The sequence below is a fragment of the Hippocampus zosterae genome, chromosome 9 (genome assembly GCF_025434085.1).
Source record: "Hippocampus zosterae strain Florida chromosome 9, ASM2543408v3, whole genome shotgun sequence".
Lineage (NCBI taxonomy): Eukaryota > Metazoa > Chordata > Actinopteri > Syngnathiformes > Syngnathidae > Hippocampus > Hippocampus zosterae.
In genome coordinates this window covers 24,631,813-24,650,152 of record NC_067459.1, presented here as the reverse complement: position 1 = coordinate 24,650,152, position 18,340 = coordinate 24,631,813, and the positions used below count along the sequence as shown (strand labels likewise).

Sequence of the window (18,340 nt, the reverse complement as noted above, 5' to 3'; positions counted from 1 at the left end):
ATTCTCAATAAATATTGGTAGGTCAGCACAAAAGTAAACTATTGTAAAACAGTTACAAAGTGCAAAGGCCTTTTTGCAATTCATGATTTATTGTTGTAAGCCTTTGCCCGGGTACACACATAAAAAAAAACCAATCTGAAGAGATTTTTTTTTTACTTTGAAAGACCTGACAATTAAAGATAGAAAAAAATAAAAACGGGGCATTTAATAGTTTGGGTCATATTGTGTGTGTGTGTGTGTGTGTGTGTGTGTGTGTGTGTGGTGTGGGGGTGGGTGCAGGGTTTGGGGGCTGGAATAATATCACCACAAACCACCACCCACGAAGGTCCCCTTCCACCAAAGACCACTCCCGTGGCACTTCCTGTTGCTACATAATGTTGCTAAGTGGCCTATGATCGCGTTCATGTTGGGTTCTGTTTTTGTATTTTGACGGTCTGACCTTTTTTGGGGGGCGTGGGCTGCCAGATCAGGATAAGTCACCGTGCGGTGCCGTCCTGCAGATGAGGTAGTGTTTGAGGTACTTCCTGAAGCACTTGTCCCTCACACCATATATGATGGGGCTGATGGAGCGGGGCACGATCTGCACCACGATGTAGACGGCAAAGAGTGAGTCCGAGTAGTTTTTGGGGAAGACGCGCAGTAGCGCGTCCTTGACCAGAGGCGCAGCATAAATGGTCATACACAGCAGAACCTGAACGCCGTGCAGGACGATGGTCCTCCGAGCCTTCTTGGCATCCTTGCTGGCCGTTTGGGCCGTGAACAGGATCTTGAAGTACGTGAAGAAGATGACTGACCACACTATGACCAGGTAGAGGATGTAGGTGATGTCCCGCTTTTGGGTCAACATCGGGCTGGGGAAGGCCGTCTCTCGGAGGCAGAAAATTTGGGACGAGAAGAAGTCCGGTCGTTTGGTGGCCAGCGTGACGAAGAGGTCCGGGAAGGCGGAGGTGATGCTAATGGTGAAAATCAAGGCGATGAGGAGCAGAGTCCTCCTGACGGTGCAGATGCGGACGTGGTGAAGCGGAAGACGCACGGCCACGTAGCATTCGCCCGCCATGCACGCCAGGATGAGGGGCGTGTTCTCGGTGGTAATGATGGCCATTAGGATGAAAGGGGCGCACGATAGCGCGGTGATCTTGTAGAGGGCGTAGCTGATGACAAACAGGGCGATGCCCACGCTCATCTGGATCATGTCGTTCACAACCAGGGTGAAGAAAAGGATGTAGCGTGGGTTGTAGTAGAAGATCTGGAAGACAGCGAGTTGGAACAAGTTGACGCTCGATCGTAGTTCAGCCGAACCGCACAAAAGGGGGCCAACATCCATCCAACCATTCATTTTCTAATCCGCTTATTCTCATGAAGGTCGCAGAGCGTGCTGGAGCCTATCGCAGCTGTCTTCGGGCAGTAGGCGGGGCACACTCTGAACTGGTTGCCAGCCAATCACAGGGGGGACAAAAAGCCAAAGTCACAACATTATCGATCTCCCATACCCGTCACCAAACGGTGTGTTCCTCAAGGCTCTGTTCTCGGCCTTGTCCTTCTTTTCTCACTTGGTCCAATATCCAGAAAAAAAAAAATGTTCGGAATTGCACTGTACGCAGATGCCACCCACCCAAACTCTTAAGCATGTCCCTGAAAGCCTTGTGGAAACCACAACCTGTTTTACGTTCAACTTCCTCCAATTAAATATTACTTAAAACTGAGCTTTTGACAGGGCGGCCCTGCAGTCCAGTGGTTAGCACGTGGGCTTCACAGTGCAGGGGTACCGGGTTCGATTCCAGCTCCGGCCTCCCTGTTTGGAGTTTGCATGTTTTCCCCGGGCCTGCGTGGGTTTTCTCCGGGTGCTCCGGTTTCCTCCCACATTCCAAAAACATGTGTGGCAGGCTGATTGAACACTCTAAATCAGGGGTCTCCAACGTGGTGCCCGCGAGCACCAGGTAGCCCGTGAGGACCACACCAGTAGCCCGCCAGTGCTAGGATTGTGATTTGCTCGTAGAAATTATGATTTAAAAATGCAAACATGGGCCGTATTATAGATTCTATAGCTACCTATTTAGCTATCTAACTAGCTAGCTACAGTATATATCTAGCTAGCTAATGTTCTAATATTATTAAATGTAATTTGTACAAATGTTATTTCAGACGCGTATCAATTTGGTAGCCCTTCACACAATCAGGACACATGAAGTAGCTCTCACTCTCAAAAAGTTTGGTGACCCCTGCTCTAAATTTTCCCTAGGTGTGAGTGGGAGTGCGAATGGTTGTTCGTTTCTGTGTGCCCTGCGATTGGCTGGCAGCCGATTCAGGGTGTCCCCCCGCCTACTGCCCGAAGACAGCTGGGATAGGCTCCAGCACCCCCCTGCGACCCTAGTGAGGATCAAGCGGCTCGGAAGATGAATGAATGAATGAATGAATGAATGAGCTTTTGACACTCAGAAGACATCCAAACCTAAAAATCAAAACACCAAATGCCCCCTCAGAGGGTGTTCTTCAAGGCTCTGTTCTCAGCCCTGTCTTCAATTCAATTTGATTTTATTTATATCGCGCCACATCACGACAAAAGTTGACTGCGGGCACTTTAAACATGGAGCAGATTTAGTACCTGGTGCTTGCAGAAGGTGTACATGAGGCTGGCGTTGATGTAGTTGATGGACAGTCCCATGGCGAGCAACACCACATTCTTGACCACCGCTTTGCCGAGCGAGTCTCGGTACAGGATGACCACGCTCGTGTTGGCCAAGGCAGCGTCCCCCATCTTGACCTACGCACGCGCACTAACAATAACAGCGGAATCAATTATTAAACATAAGAGTCATTCCAAAATGTGGAGGGTGGGTCACATTTCAAACTTTGATCCAGGTAAAATCTTGTCAATCAATTGATGGAGTAGGCTAGTGTAACAGTATATTAAGTATTGGTGACAAAAATCTGGTCCAAGTTGTTGTAAAAACTTCACACGTTGAACATCTTTCCTGCTTCAAACGTAGGAAAGGATATTCTGGGACAAAAAATATCAAATTTATCAGAAAGAAATAATCACATAGAAAGCATATGGATGTAATTACAAGGTAACAAGGCAAAAGTGAGAACGTAAGGCATATTAAGACCAAGTATAATATCATTCAATGGAACAATAAAATAAATCTGCCATTTGACTTCATCACCCTCTCTGCAGAAAATCAATATAGGAAATGAATTAAGATGTAGAGCCGATCAGGGAAAAAAAAGATAACCAGAACAAGAAGATTAAAATAAGCAAACTGAGAAATGACACATCAAGAAATACACTTCATGAACACTGGGCAGGCAAAGAAAAAAAACAAACACACACACGTCTTTCAATCACAGTTATTAGTTACTATGATTATTATTATTTTATCATGAATATGATTGGTGTCCGTCTCAAGTTGAAACAATAATAACGATAATATGGATATGTATGGACCACTACCTGTTTCAAGCACAAGTTAAAGATATAAAAAATTAAAATTATTTTAATATAATAATATTATATTAAATATAATATAATATAAATATAATAATATAATAATATTAATATAATAATATTAATAGTAATAATATGGTAATAATATAGTGAAATGAGACATCCAGATGTTTCCGTAATATGCAGCGACACGGGAGGGCTAAAATGAAGACACCACTCTTACGCAAATATGAATCATAAACTACTGCAACATAACTCCCAAACTCCAAATATATGGCATTTATTTGCAGCAAATGAAAACTGAAAAATAGACCTAGGAATTTATTTTCTTTTTCTTTAAAGATGTATCATGCATTTCCGCGACGTGTATAGAAGAAGACTAAAAGATGAAGCGGATACTCACCCGTGTCAGGACGCACCTCTGACCCCCCGCCCGCCCGCCAGACATCTTTTATAGCCGAAAGCCACACACACACACACACACACACACACACTCGAGTGCGTTGTCATCTACAGGGTGACATGAAGAATGACGTGTTCCCTCATGAGATCCGCCACGCGTTTTACACGGCGGCTGCTTTGCGTTGGCTCGGCGACAGTTTGTCAGCGGATTAGCTGTGTGCTTATCTGCCACGTCTGAACGTGATTGTGATTAAAATGAATAAGCGTTGCGGAATATGATTTGTATTTGATTTGCGTCAGTCACGGTTGTCGACTGGTTAGCACCTCCGCCTCGCAGTGCACAGAGGTGCAACGTTCCAATCTGGCTTCGGCCTTCCTGTGTGGAGTTTGCGTGTTCTCCCCCGGGCCTGCGTGGGTTTTCTCTGGGTGCTCCAGTTTCTGCCCACATTCCAAAAACATGCCCGACAGGTTAACGGAACACTCTAAATTGTCCCGAGGTGTGATTGTGACCGCGAATGATTGTTTGTCTATGTGTGCCTTGCGATTGGCTGGCAAGCAGTTCAAGGTGTTGAAATGGGATCGGCTCCAGCGCGCGGGTGACCCTTGTGAGGATAAGCAGATCAGAAAATGGATGGATGGATGGATGGATGGACGGATAAGTGGATGGTCTCTTTCTGTGCTTGTCGGTTTGTTGATTGTGTCGGTGGTCTCTGCCCAAGTTGAATCTACTCATGTCTTCCTCGTGTTTATTTGGGAATACTTTTGCTTTTTGGGCTGTTTTAAGAACCCAAGTACCGGTACATTGTGTGTTTTGTTGCTTTTGTCAAGCAAAGTCATTTTAATATGCCACCCCCCCCCCCCCACACACACACACAAAATGCATTTTATAATAATGGTGAAACAAAATTGATAAATAGCGGCCCGATTGTCCAGTGGTTGGGCCTCCCTGTGTGGAGTTTGCATGTTCTCCCCGGGTCTTCGTGGGTTTTCTCCGGGTGCTCCGGTTTGCTCCCACATTCCAAAAACATGCGTGGCAGGCTGATTGAACACTCTAAATTGTCCCTAGGTGTGAGTGTGAGCGTGAATGGTTGTTCGTCTCTGTGTGCCCTGTGATTGGCTGGCGACCGATTCAGGGTGTCCCCCGCCTACTGCCCGAAGACGGCTGGGATAGGCTCCAGCGCCCCCCGTGACCCTAGTGAGGATTAAGCGGTTCAGAAAATGGATGGATGGATGAATCTGTGGTGCAGATGTCAGGCATCAGCCTTCCTGTGTGGAGTTTGTATGTTCTCCACCGTGCCTGCGTGGCTTTTCTCCAGGTACTCGGGTTTCCACCCACATTCCGATAAAAATAATGCCTGATAGTTTGAACGTTGTAATTCGTCAATGTCAGACTCCGGCCTTTGAGGGCCGCTTTCATGCATGTTTTCCATCTCTCACTGCTGCAGCAGACTCGATTCAAATGATCAGCAAGCTTTTCATGGAAATGTAACAGGTAAAAGGACAAAGTAGACTCATAAACATTCAGTGAAGTTTAAAGTCCTGGGGGGGGGGGGGAATGTTCAAGTACACAATGCAAGTATTTGCACTTTGTGACTTTTTCCCCATCTCTGCTAATGAGCTGCTTGCCCTTTTATTTGTCCTCCGTGGATTCATCAAGTCATCCGTTCAATGTTCCTACGAGAATTGACAATCCTTTGAGGAAAAACAACCTGAAAGGTCGCGCGGCGTCTGAGGACCTTTTCCGTTGCCTTCCTAAATTAATGATAATGATGATGACGAAAAAAAACGTTCTCCCTTGAGGCTTGCCTTCAGCACAACACAACTTTTTTTCCCCCTCCATGTGGACTGTCAATTAAACAGAAACCCAGGAAGACATTATGTGGCAAAATCTACTTTCACTTTGAATTGCTTGACCTCATCAATCAATCACTCCAGACTGGCTGGATAATTGGACATATATGCAAAACGTCACAACATTCAAGTGAATGTCAAGGCTTGTAGCGGAGTAGAGAAATGAAAGAATGGTTTCAACAGCAACCTTCAGATGTCTCGCTTTAAATAAAAGGAGCGCGTAGCACGCATAATTCTCAGGATGACCGCCCCAAAAACGTTGCACGATGGATGGATGGATGGATGCACTTGAATAAATCAATTCAAATCTGGCAGCTCTGTTGCTGGAATAGACCCTTAAAAAAATACACGATACATCCATCCATCCATTTTCCGAACCGCTTGATCCTCACTAGGGTCGCGGAGCCTATCCCAGCCGTCTTCGGGCAGTAGGCGGGGGACACCCTGAATCGGTTGCCAGCCAATCGCAGGGCACACAGAGACGAACAACCATTCGCACTCACACTCACACCTAGGGACAATTTAGAGTGTTCAATCAGCCTGCCATGCATATTTTTGGAATGTGGGAGGAAACCGGAGCACCCGGAGAAAACCCACGCAGGCAAACATGCAAACTCCACACAGGGAGGCCGGAGCTGGAATCGAACCCGGTACCTCTGCACTGTGAAGCCCACGTGCTAACCACTGGACTACCGGGCCGCCCTACACGATACATTTTACAGAATAAACACGTTCCGAGTCGACCCAGAATAATAGTTTAAAGTGGTACGTTAAATGTCCCTTTTCGGAATGAGCTAACTCTGCTGCTAATTCAATGAAATATTAAACGCTTGGTCGGCACTGCTTTCTTATGTAAGTCTTACGAGAAATGTAAAAAAACTTTGGCCAAAGATTAAAAAAATAGCAACATTATCAACGCCACAGTTGGAAAATTTAAACCCAAGTCTGACATATGTTTTCACTAATTGAGTAGACAGTTTGATTTAATTTCGACAGAGAAATATTCTTTGAACGTATTTGGATTTGAAAATTTGTGAACGTAAACAAAATAGCAACAAAATGTGAACGTAAATGTCTTCTATTTACTATTTACGTGGAAAACGCCGATCTCACTCGTACGTCACTTGTGGGCCCGTCTGCGCACGCGCGAGTTTGACGATCATCCATCTTGGGCTATAAAAGATAGCTGACTGGCGGGAACATGGTCACAGGTAAATCCACCTGACACGGGTGAGTCTTGGCTTGTCTTTTTTTTTTTCGTCGCCTGCGCACACGCCCCTACACGACACATCTTTGTGAATATTTAGATTATATTTTTTATTTTTTAATGATATGATTGCCCCACAGCTCGTGTGATGTCTATGACAAGCTTCGCATTGCTTGCCGTGCTTTCCGATTTACCTTGTGGTGGGCGTTTCGTGTCGGGGGTTATCATCCGTGACGTCGTTTATCTGTTAACGTACGTCTCGTCGCGACAAATGCCGTCGAGGGGCAGAAGAACGGCTAGCAGCTCCGTTTGATGGTCAAATTGAGCTGCCGGCGCAATACGAGGAGTTCTCCTCCCTGTCAAGGTTTTCTTTTAAGTTTTGTTGTTGTTCAACCGAACAGGGCCGTCCGTGTTCGCATTTTTTTCTCATGTTACATTGTCGTGAATTCTGCGATTGACCGTAAAATAATGTTCAACAAAATCCTCCATTGAAACCGAATGTTGTGCTTTTTTTTCGTTGGTAGGCGGCGACATGAGCGGAATCGCATCGGCCAACGCCAGCGCCGTCATTCAATACCGAGACTCGCTAGGCAAAGCGGTGGCCAAGAACCTGCTGGTGCTCGCCATGGGACTGTCAATCAACTACATCAACGTTGGCCTCATGTACACCTTCTGCAAGCACCAGGTTGGACACTGTCTTGGACTTTGAGCGGGGCTGTCATTAGAGTTCCTACCGTTTTTGGTGTAAATAATTACAAGTACATATGTCACGTTTTTTTTTCGCATTCATTTTGTTGCATCTGAAATTTGTGAACAAAAGCGACCAGGATTTCAAAAGTGTATGAAATTACAGGTCACACCGGATTTCTCAGGATTCTCATGTAATTTGATCAATGACACTGACGACATACCCCGCTTAAATTACTCGTTGGGTTATTTTAATTATTGGCAGTTATCATTCAAATAAAAACGACCTTTTGTGGTTTTGTAGGGAAGCTAAGATTGCAAGGCAGTCGTGCTCTCAAAAAAAAGGATTGATTTTCCAAAACCAGGGGCGTGGAATCCTGAAGAATTTTAACAAAAGGGTCAAAGTACGTGCGTCGGACTGCAATACAACAGTGAGCTCACTGCAACTTTCCATGTTCAGATCTTCTACAGCAACCCTCGCTACATCCTGTTCTTCCACTTGGTTCTGAACGACATGATCCAGATGAGCCTGAGCGTCATCCTCTTCGTGATCAGCTACGCCCTCTACACGATCGCCGTGTTTGTGTGCGCCCCCCTCATGCTGATGGCCGCCACCACCACCGAGAACACTCCACTCAACCTGGCGTGCATGGCGGCCGAGTGCTACGTGTCCGTGTGCCTTCCGCTTCACCACGCCCGCATCTGCACCGTCAGGAGGACTCTGCTCCTCATCGCCTTGATCTGGACCGCCAGCCTCATCTCCACCCTGCCGGACCTCTTCGTCACGCTGGCCACCGAGCCTCTCGAGTTCTTCTCATCTCAAGTCTTCTGCATCCGCCCGAACGTCTTCCCCAATCCGCTGCTGGTTCGGAAGCAGGAGCTCTCGTACATTGGCTACCAGTTGCTTGTATGGTCTGTCATCTTCTTCACGTACTTCAAGATCCTCTTTGCGGTGCAGTCGGTCAGCAAGGACGCCGAGAAGGCTCGGAGGACCGTGGTCCTGCACAGCGTTCAGGTTCTGCTGTGCATGAGCGCGTATGTGGCTCCGCACCTCGAGGAAGCTTTGCTAAGCTGGTTCCCCGAGAACTCCGCGGACACACTCTTCGCCTGCTATCTCATCATTCAGGTCCTGCCCCGCGCCATCAGCCCCATGATTTACGGCGTGAGGGACAAGTGCTTCAGGAAGTACCTCAAACGCTACCTGATCTGCAAGAGTGGCACTGACTCTGCGGAAATGACGAGCAAGAACAACAAAACAAACGCCAGGAGCGACAACAAAGACTGATGGCGCGAACAGCAACAAAGCCGCTAACCGGATGAAAAACGCAGACGACATTCTGCCGTCGACTGGAACGGACCTGCCCTCAGGCTGGGGTCGAAGACGTCGGGACCCAACTCCCCCCACTTTTTCCAGTCATGTAGACTGAAGAAAGAAAAGTTAAGAGTCCAAAACATAGTGGATGGTTATAGTCGAGGCTTGTCTGGATTGGGGCCGTTTTAATATTGGCTTGCTGTAAATTGTTTATCAAGGTATTATGCATCATCTCACGCATTAAAAAAAATTATACACATTTTATTCGTATTATTGCAACTGCGGTGAATTGTCTTTTTCAAAATATGCAAATGCTCTCCAAAACATTATGGTTGAAGCTTTCAAATAAAATGTTCAACGTCTGCTTGAGTCTTTGCATTTCTGAAATTCAAGCATAACTTGAGTTGCGCACCCGCAGCCAACCAAACTTTCTGTTCTCGTTTGAACTCGAAAAGCAACATCAAATGCGCTGCATAGTTGCAAAATCGGGTTGCCTTGGCGCACAGAGGGCCGGATCAAAAGGGTGAACTAAATTCGACATATTAATTGGATTTCTTTATTTAAAAAAAGCAATATTTTGCATTTTTTGGCACGTTTTCCAGACTTTAAGAGTACATTATTCTGTCGAATCGAACAGGATTTGCTGTTAAATGTGTTTTATATATATATATATATATACTATATACGCGGTATATATTTTTTTTCCTTTTACCATTGCTCACCAGATTCCACTGCTTACAATACTGAAAGTTGAGATTTGTGCTGTCGTGTTTCTGATTATATTTTGAGGGGCGGTTGTGTTGTATTATTTGGTTAGGATGATTTCAAGATGGCGCCGCGAGAGTGGCTGCCTTTGCGGCAAGTCCTGTACCTTTTGTTCTCCTACTTTCTTCCTTTCATAACTTTGCTGCTGTAAATTGGGAATTTCTCCATTGTGAGACAAATAAAGGTTTTTCTTATTCTTTAAATAGCCACCGTCACCTCTTCGTGACACGCTGACACACCGGTGTAATTAAGAGACCTTTATACCCTGGAAATAGATAATCGTAAACAAAATAGCAACAAAATATTAATGTAAATTTATACTGTTTACTTTTTGATTCTGTACTGATCAGACGGCTTCTTGTCAATGTTGTCAACACACTTTTAACAGTGTGCGATTCGAAGTTGTCGGCATCGAAAACGCCGATCTCACTCGCACGTCACTTGTGGGCGCGTCTGCGCATGCGCGAGTTTGACGATCATCCATCTTGGGCTATAAAAGATGGCTGACTGGCGGGAACGGGTCACAGGTGAATCCACCTGACACGGGTGAGTCTTGGCTTGGCTTTTTTTTCGTCGCCTGCGCACACGCCCCTACACGACACGTCTTTGTGAATATTGAGATTATATTTTTTATTTTTTAATGATAGATTGCCCCACAGCTCGTGTGATGTCAATGCCGTGCTTTCCAAATTACGTTATGGTGGGCGTTTCGTGCCGGCGTTATCATCCTTGACGTCGTTTATCTGTTTACGTACGTCTCGTCGTGACAAATGCCGTCGAGCGGCAGAAGAACGGCGAGCAGCTCCCGTTTGATGGTCAAATTGAGCTGCCGGCGCAATACGGAACACGAGGACTCCTCCTCCATGGCAAGGTTTTTTTTTCAACCGAACAGGGCCGCTCGGTTGAACAACAACAACTCGCATTCGCGTGACATGTTTTTTTTCTCATGTTACATTGTCTCGATTTGGGCACTGACTTCACTGTCGGAATTCTGCGATTGACCGTAAAATAATGTTCAACAAAATCCTCCATTGAAACCGAATGTTGTGCTTTTTTTTCGTTGGTAGGCTGCGACATGAGCGGAATCGCATCGGCCAACGCCAGCGCCGTCATTCAATACCGAGACTCGCTAGGCAAAGCGGTGGCCAAGAACCTGCTGGTGCTCGCCATGGCGCTTTCCATCAACTACATCAACGTCGGCCTCATTTACACCTTCTGCAAGCACCAGGTTGGACACCGTCTTGGACTTGGGTGGCCCTTTGACTTCGAGCGGGGCTGTCATTAGAGTTCCTACCGTACATATGTACATTTTTTTTTCACATTCATCTTGTTGCATCTCAAATTGCATCTGAAATTTGTGAACAAAAGCGACCAGGATTACAAGAGCGTGTGAAATTACAGGTCACACTGGATATCTCGGGATTCTCATGTAATTTGATCAATGACACTGACGACATACCCCGCTTAATTTCCTTTTGGAAATCGGCGAATTTTACTCGTCGGGTTATTTTAATTATTGGCAATTATCATTCTAAGAAAAACAACCTTTTATGGGTTTGCAGGGAAGCTAGGATTGCAAGCCACTAGTGCTCTCAAAAAAAGGGATTGATTTTCAAAAAAAGGAAAACGAGTGCGTGCGTTGGACTGCAATACAACAGCGGGCTGACTGCAACTTTCCATGTTCAGATCTTCTACAGCAACCCTCGCTACATCCTGTTCTTCCACTTGGTTCTGAACGACATGATCCAGATGAGCCTGAGCGTCATCCTCTTTGTGATCAGCTACGCCCTGTACACAATCGCCGTGTTTGTGTGCGCCCCCCTCATGCTGATGGCCGCCACCACCACCGAGAACACGCCCCTCAACCTGGCGTGCATGGCGGCCGAGTGCTACGTGTCCGTGTGCCTTCCGCTTCACCACGCCCGCATCTGCACCGTCAGGAGGACTCTGCTCCTCATCGCCTTGATCTGGACCGCCAGCCTCATCTCCACCCTTCCGGACCTCTTCGTCACGCTGGCCACCGAGCCTCTCGAGTTCTTCTCATCTCGAGTCTTCTGCATGCGCCCGAACGTCTTCCCCAATCCGCTGCTGGTTCGGAAGCAGGAGCTCTCGTACATTGGCTACCAGTTGCTTGTGTGGTCGGTCATCTTCTTCACGTACTTCAAGATCCTCTTTGCGGTCCAGTCGGTCAGCAAGCACGCCAAGAAGGCTCGGAGGACCGTCGTCCTGCACAGCGTTCAGGTTCTGCTGTGCATGAGCACGTACGTGGCTCCGCGCCTCCGGGAAGCTTTGCAGAGCTGGTTCCCCGAGAACTCCGTGGACATGCTGTTCGCCTGCTATCTCGTCATTCAGGTCCTGCCCCGCGCCATCAGCCCCATGATTTACGGCGTGAGGGACAAGTGCTTCAGGAAGTACCTCAAACGCTACCTGATCTGCAAGAGTGGCACTGACTCTGCGGAAATGACGAGCAAGAACAACAAAACAGACGCCAGGAGCAAGAACAAAGACTGATGGCGCGAACGGCAACAAAGCCGCTAAGCCGACTACATTTCTGTCTGGATCATCTGCCGCATTAAAAAAATATTTATATTTTATTCAGATTATTGCAACTGCTGTGAATTGTTGTCTTTTGGAGAGCATTTGCATATTTTGAAAAACATTTTGAGGGGGGGAAAAAAATTGTTCCTATGCAGGGGTCGGCAACCAAAATACTCAAATGGCCTTTTTTGCCTCGCATGAGAAAATAAAAATCCACACGGGGAGCCACCGATCATAGAAAGTGATGATGTTAAAACTGCATGTACATTATCATTGTTGTCTTTTGACCAGTATCTAGAAAATGGTGTTGCATTTATGAAATTAATACACTGCATCAAAGAAGATAAATATTTAATTTCTGCATGAAGCAAAAAAAAAAAAAAACCTTTCAAACTAAACAGTCACTCGGTTGAAGCTTTCAAATAAAACAGTCTACGTCTGCTTGAGTCTTTGCATTTCTGAAATTCAAGCACAACTTGAGTTGCGCACCCGCAGCCAACCAAACTTTCTGTCATCATTTGAATTTAAAAAAAAAGCAACATCCAATACGCTGCATAGTTGCAAAATCGGGTTGCCTCGGCGCACAGAGTCGCGGGCAGAGCTGTCGTCTCCGGGCAGGGGGCGGAGCTAAGCCACGGCCGACGTTTGCCTCGGGCCACCTTGCTGCCACCGTGATTCAATCTAAACCAGGGGTGTCCAAACTTTTTGCCAAGGGGGCCAGATTTTATGTGGTAAAATGTCGGGGGGCCGACCTTGGCTGACATTCTTTACATTGAACAATATTGTTCAACAAATTTTAGTAAGCCAGTCTGTTTCACATTTCCATTTTTATTTTAATTTCAACAATCTTAAGAATTTCTTTTGGTTCATTTGAAACAGGAATTTGAAATATGACATATCAGTCAATATAAACACGGAGTGATGTCTTGTTAACTCGCGGGTGATGCCCTCTAGTGTCTAAATGCTATTACTCATTTAGTGAATGCTATTACTCATTTAGCCACTAGAGGGAACTCTATGAAACATCACTCACCAGTCTACGAGACCTCAGTCAATGCAACACGTGTTCCATTGCGCCCAAACTGCGGGCCAGACGGCACTGATTTTATGACGGGGGCCGAGGGCCGGATGAAAGTCGACCGCGGGCCGGATTTGGCCCGCGGGCCGGACTTTGGTCATGCCTGATCTAAACCGTTGAATCGATTCACGTCTTCTTTCGTTCCAAACTCGGGAGACTGCAAGCATTGGAATGCCAGAGCGCGGCGAAAAAAAATGAGGTTCCCCAGGAACTTTACTGCTTGCTCCCCTTTTCGCAAAAGATGCAAGTTCTGCACAGGTAGCGTTTCCTGGCGGCGCAGGGGAAGGGGTCCCAGTTGTGATCCCAGCTGTCCTCCGCGGCGCCCGGCGAGTGCTTGATGGCCACGCAGGAACCTCGCGCGTCCTCAACCGCGCGCCCGTCGTCCGCCTTCCAAAATGAGACGTTGGAAAGCGGGCGGTCGTCGGACCACTTGTAGCCGCCGTCTTGGTACGACAAGCCGATCCACGCGTCGTAGTTTGCTCCGGCCTTTTCCAGTAAAAGCTTGGTGAGGAACTTCTGCTCGCGGGGGTTGTGGATTTCAACGAATTCGCCGTCCTTTTCCTTACAGTCTCGTTCGGCATCGCTCCATCTTTTTTCTTGGGTGGACAAGACGTAGCAATGTAAATTGTGCCTCACCCAGCCTTCCTTGCAGCATATCTGGAGTCTCGCTAGATCGGCGCTTTTCCCACAAAAGAGTGTGTACATCAAATCGGTGGGCAACTTCAGTCCGTCCGAAAGGTGCCACTGACACTCCTCGATGGCAACTTTCATAGATCGGAGAGCGCCGGAGTAAAAGTTCGCCGTGGCATTGAGTTGTTCAAAGTTGGCCTGTAGTCCAGGAATCTTCTTCAGCAGGCTCGACTGAATTTCAGATGCCGCGTTCACTTTCGTCTCGATGGCGTTCATTTCATCCCGGAGGTGCTTATACCGCTGCTGGAGAAGGTCCACCTGTTGCTGCGTGCTTTCGATGTTTTTCACCAGTTTGTTCAGGAGCATATTTCGGGCTTTCAGTTGTTCCTTCATCTGGTCTAACTTTGAATCGTTGATGTACCAGCCGGCCAAGGTACAAATGAGAATCAACGCAAAGCCCGCGAAGCAGCAAAAAACTCGCCCCGACACCCAGGACGTGACGTTGCATTTGGAGGCCTCGTCTTTTATAGAAGCGTCGTACAACACGCTGACGGAAAGAGAAAAGAAATGTCAAGGAGAGTCAATATATATGTATATAAATATGTAATAAATATATATATATTTTTTCCTTTTACCATTGCTCACCTGATTTCACTACAATACTGAAAGCTGAGATTTGTGCTGTCGTGTGTCTGTGATTATATTTTGAGGGGCGGTTGTGTTGTATTATTTTGTTCGGATGATTTCAAGATGTAACAAGACATCGGCAGGGGGAAAAAGAAAAATATTATGCATCTTACCTTCTGTTTTCCATGAAGTACGACTGATGATTTACGACTGTAGTGTACGGTATACACCCGCCGAAATAATTTTAGTAAGTTGAACCGGGAAGTTCATGTTGGCCATTGTCATAAGATAAGATAAGATAAGATAAGATAAGATATCCTTTATTTGTCCCACACTGGGGAAATTTACAGCCTCCAGCAGCAAGAATGTAGGTAGAAAGAAAAAAACAACAACAAACAACACAAAACATCCAACACAAAATGGATAAATCGCACTGCTATTTACAATTGTCTTTCACATCATTTAATTATAATAATAATAATTATTATTATTGTTGTTATTTTTATTCAGCAGCCTGACAGCAGTCGGTAGGAAATGTTTCGGTTTGTGACCAACAGGTGGCACTGTGGGGCTTTTCGCTGCAGCTGCACACCTGTTGGTCGTTATGTGATTAGTACCTTCATTAGTATCTTCAGTCATGATTTTTGTTCGATACTTTGGACTTTGTTGGTTTCGGATTGAGTTTTCTCTACGTTTAATACAATTCGTCAAGTACTTCCTCCTGCCTGCTTTTTGGGGTCCACCGCCAGTTCGCAAACGTGACAGCCATTGTTCACCATTGAGAGGTCATTTTCGTATGTATAAGTGTTCATTTGTTATCGGGTTTTTCAGCTGAATATCTTTTGGAGGAAGGAAGTGAAGGTATTCAAATGTAAAAAAAATTAGAAATAATACATTTAGAAGTCTTGTTTACTTGGTGCTCAGGTACCAAGCGCTCCAACGGAGGCCACAACATTCCACAATGTCTTGCGCTAAAGTCTCTATTTCAGGTCCCCAAGCTAGTGAGCTAGGCCCCTAAATTCACAGATTTGTGTCTCATTATATTTGAAATTATGGGAAATAATTGCTGAAAAGTCTGTTCACTACCGTATGATGGACTCTAATGACTCCACATCCTAACATCAGTGGTAGCATAGCAAAGTCACTCTAGCACGATGTGAATCGGCGCCATTTCTCCATCCAGGCCAAGTATTTCCAGCGGGGAGATTGAAAAATCGAACGGCGTGAACGGAGCTCACCTCATTTCAATGCTGTCGGCACTCAGACGCTTGGAGTCTCCGACACTGAAACCAAGACGGCATGGGTGAGTCAGCACCCCCACCAAAGTTTCTTTTTTTTTCTTCCCATTCCTCAAGTTTGTCAAGCTAACCGCGTTCATTACACAAACGCTCTTTAACGTAACTTTTTTTAAATATGCGATGAATGCAGGCCCCATATTTGGGAGAAAAAAAAAGTGACAGCAGTCCACGTATGAATTGCCCTTGGAGTGGACCCCCCCACACCCTCCAAGTGCTCTTTAGACATGGGGCGCATTTTACCCGGCGACTCCAGAAAATCGGTCGTGTCAGTAACATCAACAGTTTACCGGGACTCTTAATTTGAAAAGAAACATTTCCTGTTCCCAATGTCAAACACGGAACGTTATCGCCACCTGGTGGTCGAAAAATAACATCAACACAAATCTTTGACACTCCTTCATACAAAGCACTTTAAATAACCTCATGATTTACTATAAAATTACTGAATCAATGAAATTAAATATCTAGCGATGTTTGTATATGGTAAACATATTTGTTTATGAACAAACGTGGAAACGTTCAATACATATGTCAACGATCGTACATTTAGAAAAGATATCGAGCGAGTTAACTATGGAAAGCGTGACATTAATTACAACTAAAAATGGCCGGAAGACTGAGAAAGAGAACAGCGTGAAGAGCTCACCTCATTTTAATGCTCTCCATGCTGAGACGCTCGGCATCTCCAACACTGCGGAATGAAGATGGGATTGATGAGGCAACCGATGTTGAGTTACATGGATCAAAGCATTGCATTATTTAGATTTTCAAGGCAACCAAACTTTTTACGACAACTTTGTATTTCTCAAGTAATCTCATATTCCCAGTGACCGTCAAAGAAGGTCATTTTTTTTAATGCTCCTGGTTTGGTCACGAGGCCCAGAAACTCTTTTGGGAAGTTGTTGTCGCACGCCATCTTTTCCCACACGGCGATATTGCCGTACACCGGCAGTGCCGTGAAGTGAGCTGGTTAGGGGTCTTGAACCAGGGTCACCTCTGTGACGATCTTAACTACTTGGCCACAAGCTGTCCTGCCCCATCCTCGAGCTCACCTCGTTTCCATGCCCTCGGCACTCGGACGATCGGGTTCCTCGACGCTGAAACCAAAACGGCACGGATGAGCTGACGGCGGCAGCGCACGATTTGGAACAAAGATGGCCGCCGTGGAAACTTTCAAGGATGATGGGTTTTGCAATCAGCCCATATATGTTACGTTTTGATTCTTATAAAGTACTGCGTGTGTGAATTTGGCGCCGCCTTCCTTGATCTCTTCTGTACAAAAAAAAATGGTATCATTCAACTCGGATTTGCTGATACCTGCGGAAACCCTGATAACTGTTGAATTAACCATTCATCCATTTTCTAATCGGCTTATCCTGACAAGGGTCACGGGCGTGCTGTAGCCTATCCCAGCTGTCTTCGGGCAGTAGGCGGGGGACACCCTGAATCGGTTGCCAGCCAATCGCAGGGCACACATAGACGAACAACCATCCACGCTCACACTCACACCTAGGGACAATTTAGAGTGTTCAATCAGCCTGCCATGCATATTTTTGGAATGTGGGAGGAAACCGGAGCACCCGGAGAAAACCCACGCAGGCCCGGGGGGGAGAACATGCAAACTCCACACAGGGTGGCCGCAGCTGGAATCGAACCCGGTACCTCTGCACTATGAAGCCGTCGTGCTAAACACTGGACTACCGGGCCGCCCGCTCACAATCACACCTCGTGATAATTTAGAGAGTATTTAATGAACCCGCCATGCATGTTTTTGGAATGTGGGAGGAAAAACAGGAATACCCGGAGAAAAGCCACGCATATGCCAACTCCACAGAGGAAGGACGGAGCCCGGATTCGATTCCACGGCCTCTGCACTATGAGGCGGACGTGTTATCTCGTCGTCCGTCATGCAGCACTCTTAATTTCACAATTATCCTTGATAAGATATGAGGAGGAGGATCTCGTGGACTGTTACCTGTCCTGCGCAGCCCCTGTCGTTGGAGCCACGACTGCTGGTTCATCCACTTGTTGCTCATCAACAACATTTTCTGGCTCTTCTGTCTGATTGTCCATACCGACAACAAAACAAAACAAACCACCCTCCCGCCACCCCACACCAAACTTAAAAAAAAAAATAAAAATAACACCCAAGGCTGCGCTTTACGCCCTGGTCGTCGTGACGTCATTTACCGGACGCCTTTGCATTGCGTGTGTCCGCCGTCTCGTCAGAGAATGTGCAAGTTGCTGAGTTTGGCCCAATTCCATCTCGTGCAACCGAGCTAGCCGACTTTTTTCCGCCCATGCAAAACGTATTGTCCGGGATCACATCACCACCACCACAAACATGAAGTTTCTAGAATCTCCGTCGGCCAACTTTCACACGCTTGTGAGGTTAATCTGACGAGGCGGCCGACTCGCAATCATACAAAGAAGTCTGACAAATGACGTCATGAAAGGCCAGACGTAAGCGGCGGCTGCATGCGCGAGGACCGGGGTGTGC

At 46.4% G+C, this 18,340-nt stretch overlaps 4 protein-coding genes and 1 long non-coding RNA gene across 6 annotated transcripts; 3 read left to right on the top strand and 2 right to left on the bottom strand.

The window, feature by feature from the left end:
• Window positions 1-455: 455 nt before the first annotated feature.
• Window positions 456-2,755, bottom strand: LOC127607737 (odorant receptor 131-2-like). The gene is made up of 2 exons (XM_052076363.1): window positions 2,603-2,755; window positions 456-1,246 (listed from the first exon to the last, which is right to left on the bottom strand). Exons 1-2 carry the CDS (start codon window positions 2,753-2,755, stop codon window positions 467-469), a joined length of 933 nt encoding a protein of 310 aa, XP_051932323.1. The 3' UTR covers window positions 456-466.
• Window positions 2,756-6,863: 4,108 nt separating this feature from the next.
• Window positions 6,864-9,069, top strand: LOC127607727 (odorant receptor 131-2-like). 2 transcript variants are annotated; one of them, XM_052076331.1, is made up of 3 exons: window positions 6,864-6,928; window positions 7,430-7,590; window positions 8,053-9,069. In XM_052076331.1, the coding sequence occupies exons 2-3, from the start codon at window positions 7,438-7,440 to the stop codon at window positions 8,875-8,877; spliced, it is 978 nt and encodes a 325-aa protein (XP_051932291.1). In that variant the 5' UTR covers window positions 6,864-6,928; window positions 7,430-7,437; the 3' UTR covers window positions 8,878-9,069. The 2 variants fall into 2 exon arrangements, with proteins under 2 accessions (XP_051932291.1, XP_051932290.1); XM_052076330.1 differs by lacking the exon at window positions 6,864-6,928 and adding an exon at window positions 7,054-7,269.
• Window positions 9,070-10,128: 1,059 nt separating this feature from the next.
• On the top strand, window positions 10,129-12,201 carry LOC127607731 (odorant receptor 131-2-like). The gene is made up of 3 exons (XM_052076358.1): window positions 10,129-10,215; window positions 10,737-10,897; window positions 11,356-12,201. Exons 2-3 carry the CDS (start codon window positions 10,745-10,747, stop codon window positions 12,178-12,180), a joined length of 978 nt encoding a protein of 325 aa, XP_051932318.1. The 5' UTR covers window positions 10,129-10,215; window positions 10,737-10,744; the 3' UTR covers window positions 12,181-12,201.
• A 1,072-nt stretch (window positions 12,202-13,273) lies between these two features.
• LOC127607722 (C-type lectin domain family 10 member A-like) lies at window positions 13,274-18,308 on the bottom strand. Its single transcript, XM_052076325.1, has 5 exons — window positions 17,816-18,308; window positions 16,893-16,937; window positions 16,487-16,531; window positions 15,781-15,825; window positions 13,274-14,462 (listed from the first exon to the last, which is right to left on the bottom strand). Exons 1-5 carry the CDS (start codon window positions 17,911-17,913, stop codon window positions 13,499-13,501), a joined length of 1,197 nt encoding a protein of 398 aa, XP_051932285.1. The 5' UTR covers window positions 17,914-18,308; the 3' UTR covers window positions 13,274-13,498.
• Window positions 15,735-17,088, top strand: LOC127607764 (uncharacterized). Its single transcript, XR_007964141.1, has 2 exons — window positions 15,735-15,845; window positions 16,867-17,088. It is a non-coding gene; the product is annotated as an uncharacterized LOC127607764 (long non-coding RNA).
• Window positions 18,309-18,340: the final 32 nt, after the last annotated feature.

Bases quoted from the DNA above. Each gene is read 5' to 3' on its own strand.
- LOC127607737 (XM_052076363.1), bottom strand. From the start codon at position 2,755: ATGGGGGACGCTGCCTTGGCCAACACGAGCGTGGTCATCCTGTACCGA. The intron at 1,247-2,602 runs GTACTAAATCTG...GCTGTCTTCCAG, and splicing joins ACACCTTCTGCAAGCACCAG to ATCTTCTACTACAACCCACG.
- LOC127607722 (XM_052076325.1), bottom strand. From the start codon at position 17,913: ATGGACAATCAGACAGAAGAGCCAGAAAATGTTGTTGATGAGCAACAA. The intron at 15,826-16,486 runs GTGAGCTCTTCA...TCTTGGTTTCAG, and splicing joins ATGGAGAGCATTAAAATGAG to TGTCGGAGACTCCAAGCGTC. The intron at 14,463-15,780 runs GTGAGCTCCGTT...TCTTTCCGTCAG, and splicing joins GCCGACAGCATTGAAATGAG to CGTGTTGTACGACGCTTCTA.
- LOC127607727 (XM_052076330.1), top strand. From the start codon at position 7,218: ATGGTCAAATTGAGCTGCCGGCGCAATACGAGGAGTTCTCCTCCCTGT. The intron at 7,270-7,429 runs GTTTTCTTTTAA...TTTCGTTGGTAG, and splicing joins GAGTTCTCCTCCCTGTCAAG to GCGGCGACATGAGCGGAATC. The intron at 7,591-8,052 runs GTTGGACACTGT...TTCCATGTTCAG, and splicing joins ACACCTTCTGCAAGCACCAG to ATCTTCTACAGCAACCCTCG.
- LOC127607731 (XM_052076358.1), top strand. From the start codon at position 10,745: ATGAGCGGAATCGCATCGGCCAACGCCAGCGCCGTCATTCAATACCGA. The intron at 10,898-11,355 runs GTTGGACACCGT...TTCCATGTTCAG, and splicing joins ACACCTTCTGCAAGCACCAG to ATCTTCTACAGCAACCCTCG.